Consider the following 6,765-nt stretch of genomic DNA (forward strand, 5'->3'; position numbering starts at 1 on the left):
AATATACAAATATGCCATGATAGATAGAAAAATACGAGTAATAATTTGCCACGGTAAAAAAAATACCATGGACTGTTCAGAAAAATTGCCATGCATTGTTAAAAACATAATAAAGAAAAATTTAGCATGGATTGTTCGATAAATTTGCCATCGTCCAAAAAATAAAATTTTCAATGGTTTTAAAAGTAAAATTTGCCATGGTCCAAAAAAAAAATTCAATGGTTTTAAAAGTAAAATTTGCTATGCTTTGTTAAGTGGATTTGTCATCGCTGTAAATCAAATTTGCCATGGCGCAAAAAAATGGATTTTCCATGGTAAAAACATTACATGGTCTAAAAAAAATCATGCCAAATTTGATTGCAATGGTACATTAGGTTCCCCTCGACAGCGCATCCAAACAAGTGGTTGTCGTCTACAAAGGCCATGCTTCTTTCTCTAGTTGTGTCGTCGCCATCAAGCACACCTCCCCGCGCCGCATCGAGATGCACAACAAGATCCACATCCTCACCTTTGTCCATGGCTCGTGTCTCGTTACATCTTCGACTACTCCAACTCCGCCAGCCCTGGGGACCACCTCGCGCAACACCGGCCACCAATAGCTCATAGATCCTGCCACCACCAATGCGGCTCTGGCCAGCAGCACCGCCCCGAACCTAACCTTCCTACACGCTGCACCGCACGCTTGAATAAACGCCGGGAAACGACGACAAAATGTCGGGCTACCGTATTCGTTGTCAGAATAAGAAGAGTGAATCGGTGACAAAGGAGGACATGTGGAGGAGAAATGAGGAATGGTCAGAAGACAACGAAGAGGTAAATGGGGAATGGGAATGACGTGAATGTTTGCTCGGTTGCGCGAACTGTTCTAACGCTGAAGTGGCATAAGCTTTGCTTTGAGATCGGTGCTAGATGATCCAACGGTACAACAGCGTCCGATCTGAACAGGAAAAAAAAATCCGATATCAGGCTTTTAGCATCTCCAATAAATAATAATGAAAATTGCCGCTCTTGTGTGGTGATTCTCGGAGCATTTGCCAGCTGATTTGCTGTGCGTGCATTTTTCTTCCACGATCAGCTTTTTAGTGATGTTTATTTGTTTGAATGAAAGAGAGAAAAAAAAGCTTTTGAGGCATGTTTCCATATGAACAGTGATATTCATGTACGCATCTATCAGTATCCTGGCAGGTAGACGTAGATTACGTCGGCGCGTTGATGCCCTTGAGAGCTGATTCTGTTTCTCATCTCATCTCAGTAAAGAAGAAGCAAGTGCCAAAAGAATAGTGTAGGAAGGAACTGAAATGCATGCATGGAAAGCCAAGTCCTGCGCGTCAAGTACGGTAAACAACGAAGTAGCATTTGATTTTGGAACATGGGTTGGTTGGGGTGGAGATCAGATCCCAGCGATAGCAACAACGGCCATTCAGCGTGCCTGTTGGAACTTGCTTCATCCCATTGGGACCGAACGACGTGCAGAACGCGACGAAGAAGAACAACAACCCTGCATGGCTGCATCCGAATCCAACCCACCCGGTTCGGTCAAAAGTGAGGGGCATTGCCACTGGCCGGTGCCAGAATTACTATGCAGTTTTTGGCAACCCCAAGCATGTCCAACGTTTAGTTCTTCTCCATCAATGAGGATAGGCAATGTATCGCTGCCTCACCAGATTTTGCGCATGCACACAGCGCTCCGTTTTGCTTTGCTTGCCAAGGTTCCTTCTTTCTCAGCAAGGAGATCATCTTTTTTGCCTCAGGGTTCTCTTTTTCAGATAGAGAGAGAGGAGTGGTTAAGTTTTCTCCCCTTTCCTTTTGTTAATCCCATGGAGGAGCATTGTCAGCCCTGCATGCACTACCTATTTGCTACTACTTCAACGAGCGGTCAATTTTCAGTACGTATATGAAGTGGGAGCATCAGTCCATACTGTATATAGACAATGCTTCACGTTCAGAGTTGGGGAAAAAAACTGTATTCGTCACATGGCAAAAGCTATATTGGTGATACGACAACAACTATAAACATTTTTGCCATGGCAAAAAAATTATAAACAAATAAAAGTTGACAGGGCTTGCTATTTTGATTGAATTATTTGACGTGTTTTGTGAACCTAGATATGCTTATTCAATTGTTCCCAACAATGGGAATCTAGATTTGCCAAATATGCGGGAAATTGGGAGAAAAAAAGTAAAAATGACATGGCTTGTTTTTAGTGAAATTTGATCTATGGGTCATGGCAAAAGCATTAAAAATGCTATTTAAAAAAATTGTTCTATACCAAGTGACATGGCACTTTTTCTTTAAAAAAGATTATGGCAATTGAAAAAAAAAACTGCTATAAAGATTTTCTTAGTGTTCCAAGGTAGATGGCAAATTTGTAAGGACATAGTACTGGTCTAATGGCAAACACAAATATGAATTTCGACTAGTTTTGATTTCACATACACGGTTATTAAAAAATCATTTTATTTTCGTAATCTCCGGTGGAATCATACTCATATACTCCCTCCGTTCACTTTTATACACAGTGAACAGAGGGAACTCTTCACTTCCACTCAAACAATCGAGGGCCAAAAAGATTGCCATTTACACAATTGCCATGGCATGTCGCATTTTCTTGCATCAGACAGTGAAATGTCTACAAATTGCCATGTGACTAAGATATAATTAAAAATGGTACCTACCACAAAATGCCATGCGCTTAATCAAATTTGCCTGACGCATAAGTGTGACATTTGAAAAACATTGTATGCAAAATTTCCATAGGCTTGGTCAATTTCGAAATTCTACATACTACTGAAAGTTCATATTCTGAGGCCAAGGACACAACTAAACCTAAACATCGTCTGAGCGTAATCAAATTTTGTTGCGCGTGGAGGAGAAATGAGGAACGATCGCAAAACAATGAAGAGGCAAATGGGGAAGAAAGGGAGCGACGTGAACGTTCGCTCGGCTGCGCGAGCGATTGCAACACTGAAGTAACATGAGTTTTGCTTTACGATCCGTGCGAGATAATCCAACGGTACAAAAGGTGTTCGATCTGAATAGAAAGAAAACAAAAATCTGATGTCAGATTTTTAGCATTTAGAATATATAATAATGAAAATTGCCGCTCTTGTGTGGCGATGCTCGGATCATTTGCTGGCTGGTTTGTTGTGCATGCACTTTTCTTCCATGATCAGCTTTAACCTGGATGTAATTTTTGTTATTTCTGATGTTCATTGTATTGCCATGATTGACGATGAATATATAGGGATTTTTTTTCTAAAAAAAATGATGTTTATTTATCGTATGGAAGAAAAAACTTTTTAAGGTATGTTTTCTTATGAACAGGTATATCTATGTAAGTATGTATCAGTATCCTGGCAAGTAGACATAGATTGCGTCGGTGCGTGGATGCCCTTGAGAACTGATTCTGTTTCTCACCTCATCTCAGTAAAGAAGAAGCAAGTGTCAAGAATTTTTTTTGGGAAATAGCGTAGGAAGGACCTGACATGCATGCATGGAAGCCGTGTCCTGCGCGTCAAGTCCAGTAAAAAAAACGAAGTTAGTAGTAGATCTTGGAACATGGGTTGGTTGGTTGGGGTGGGGATGAGATCAGATCCCACAGCAAATAGTAACGGCCAATCAGCGTGCCCGACCGTGCGATCGATCACGCGGAGGCGGACGCGACTCGAGCGAGTCCGGTCAATGGGCTTCGGTCTTTAGTTTACTCCAGCTCTGTGGAGCGACGAATCGCGCAGCTCCTTCTTCTGTTCTGCCACCACGTGGCCGCGGATCAACAAGTTTGCCGCAATCCCATTGGGACACAGCGGCGAAGTGAACGACGTGCAGGCCGCGTGAAGATGAGCTGAACCAGATCAAACCAGCCCGGTTCGGTCAAAAAGCGAGCGCATGTCTTGGCCGGCGCCAGAATCACCAGGCAGTTTCGGGCAAACCCTACCTTGTCCAAAGTTTGGTTCTCCATGAATGAAGATGGCAATGTATTTTTGGCCTCACCAGATTCTGCACTGCACATGCACACAATGTCTCATTTTGCTTGCTTGTGTTCCTTGCCTCTGAGAAAGGAGATTATCTTTTTCGCTTTAGGGTTGTCAGAAAGATAGGGGGCATTGGTTAAGGTCGTCTAAGGGCCCTTTTTTGTTTGCCTGTTGCTCTGATGGAGGTGCATTTGTGAGCTGCTATCAACCTATCATTTCTACAGTTTGTACAACTGCTTCTACCAGTGGTTGATTTCAGTATGGCCAAGTAGCACTCCGTACCCTGAAAACGTACGTGCCTACCTGCTACCGTGCTACGTGAACGAGTGGTCAATTTTCAGTACGTTTGATGAAGCAGCACTCCATACCCTAAATAGACCATGCATGCTTCACGTTCAGAGTTGGGAAATTGTGTGCTGCTGCTGCTGTTGCCGCGTTCCTTCCCAACGAAGGAACTGATGGATCCACCACGCGGACCGGCGGTCAAAGACCAGACCCCTCTCTCCACTCCACTGAGCTGTCTGCGCAGCACCGCAGTGCAGCCCGTGCATGCATGAGCTAGCTAGCTAGCTAGCTAGCAGAGTGAGCTGAGTGAGCTACGTGAGTGGTCACCTCACAGATCAAAATCACGTCGGACCGGACCCGGACGGCGACAGATCAGCTACTCGAGCGTACGTACACGGAAAGCTCCGTCGCGTCGCGCCCGGTTTGCTTGCCGGCCCCGGTTGACCGCCCGGCCGTGACCGGCCTTGACCCGCCGGTCCACACTCCACACTCTGTCTCCCATCGCACGCGGCCACTCCGCTAGCTCATCTCCTCGGCTATATAGCCCGGCCCGGCGCTCCTCGTTTCGCCACACTTCCATCCACTCCCCTGCTTCCTCATTAGCTCAAGTTTCTTTCAGCTCCCCCTATTGTGCCTGTGTGTGTGTGAGAGAGAGACAGAGTAGCCTTGCCATGGGGAAGAAGCAGAGCGGCAACGGCGGCGTGGAGAAGGTGGCGGCAAGGGAGTTCTCGCTCAAGGTGGCGATGCACTGCCGGTGCCACGGGTGCACGGACAAGCTGCGCGCGGCGGTGCGGGACCTCACGCTGGCGCCGGGGGTCGAGGCGGTGGACCAGGCCGCGGCCGAGGCCACGGGCGAGGTGCGCGTGCTGGCCACGGCCGACCCCGAGCGGCTCCGCAAGGGCCTCCGCAAGGCCACCGGCAAGAAGGTGGACCTCGTCTTCCCGCCCGCCAAGGAGCGCAGGAAGGGGGAGGGGGAGGACGCCCGGGCCGCCGACGCCGCCGCCGTCCAGGCCCTGCTCGCCGACCTGCAGCTGCACCACCAGTACGGGGGCCAGGCGGCGGCGCGTCACCAGTACGGGGGCCAGGGCGCCGCGGCCGCCGCGTGGGCGGCCAGCCAGCAGCACCAGCAGCAGCTGCTCGGCCTCGGGGGCGGGTGGAACGGCGGCGGTGCTGCCGGGGGCTACGGCGCGGCGTACCCGTGGCAGCCCTCCTCTGCGGCCTCCTACTACCCGGCTGCGCCCGCCGCTGGTGCTGGTTGGGGCGCGTACGGCGGCTACGGGTACGCTCCTCAGGCGCAGGCTCCGGCCCAGGGCCACGGCGGCTACTACCGCGCCAGCTCGCCGGCGTGGCACGGCCAGGGCTACTGATCGGTCGACAGTGTGTGACCGCTCGACGTGGGATCATACCGGAGCAGCAGATGACGATGGCATACACTCCATATGCGTACTCCTTTTGTGGTACTAGTAGACTAGTAGCATATCTCAGTTCAGTTAAGTTAATTGGTAGTAGCAATCGGCCGGATGATCGAGCGGTGGTAGTAGTAGCAGCGATCGATGCTAAATCCAGGGAGCAGATATACTACTGCTTCCTTTGTTCTTCGTTCATGTATATTTTGCGGTTGAGTGATTGAGTTCCCTATATATGCATATGAAAATCCTTGGAGTTTCTACTGAAGTTGCTTCACTGTCGTCGTTTTCTTGTGTCCAAAGTTTTGTTGTCCTGTCCTGTCCTGTCCGGAGGTCCAGCAGAGAAAGATACTCCCCCTTCTCCCCTGACCCTGGAACGATTAGGACCCTTCCCCCTTCTTCCCCTCTCTCTCCATCGATCGAACAGTCACGGGCGTGTTGTGAATTTGAGATGGTACACGGTAAGCCCAACTCCTGCGCTTCACCTAAATTTCATAGCAAAAAAGGCATAAACTTAAACTTAAACTAATAAATTTAACTTAGTCCAAAAGTACCGGTTGAATTATCCATCATACATTTAACTTGAAATTAAACTAAAAACATTTTTAAAAAACTTTAATACAAACCCTTAACCGGTTGCCGCCGCCGTCCTTGGCCGTCTTTACTGCCTGTCGTCGCCGCCGTCTTCCTCGTCCGGTGGCGCCTGCAACCGCTGCGGTGGTTGCCCTGCAGGGGCCGCGGCGCCTGCATTTGCATTGGCACGAGGGCCTGTGACCACGTATCGGCCCCTACCCACACGGCTCCCGCCACCAACTTCGGCGCCCGTGATGGCCACCATCGTAGTCCACGTCCAGTACTGGTCTACCAACGCCAAGTTCCATTGCATCTCTGTCCCACTGGGCACATCAAGGCCGTTCCATTGCACATCAAGGCCGTCCCACTGGGCACGCTCGGACTCGACCGCCTAGTCCTTGAGCACCTTTCTCACCAACTCCTCCTCCTCTTTGGCCATCATGGCCTGATGTGGTGGGGCGGGGGCGCACTTCGCCGGAGAAAAAAATCCAGTCGTGGGCGGGGCTAGAGGGATGGCCGGGGCGGGGGC

The 6,765-nt window shown here is 49.2% G+C and overlaps 1 protein-coding gene across 1 annotated transcript; it reads left to right on the plus strand.

Moving 5' to 3' along the window:
- Window positions 1-4,811: 4,811 nt before the first annotated feature.
- Window positions 4,812-5,931, plus strand: LOC123135077 (spidroin-1). The gene has a single exon (XM_044554195.1). The coding sequence runs from the start codon at window positions 4,929-4,931 to the stop codon at window positions 5,622-5,624; it is 696 nt and encodes a 231-aa protein (XP_044410130.1). The 5' UTR covers window positions 4,812-4,928; the 3' UTR covers window positions 5,625-5,931.
- Window positions 5,932-6,765: the final 834 nt, after the last annotated feature.

This window comes from Triticum aestivum, chromosome 6B, assembly GCF_018294505.1.
Source record: "Triticum aestivum cultivar Chinese Spring chromosome 6B, IWGSC CS RefSeq v2.1, whole genome shotgun sequence".
NCBI classification, from domain to species: domain Eukaryota; kingdom Viridiplantae; phylum Streptophyta; class Magnoliopsida; order Poales; family Poaceae; genus Triticum; species Triticum aestivum.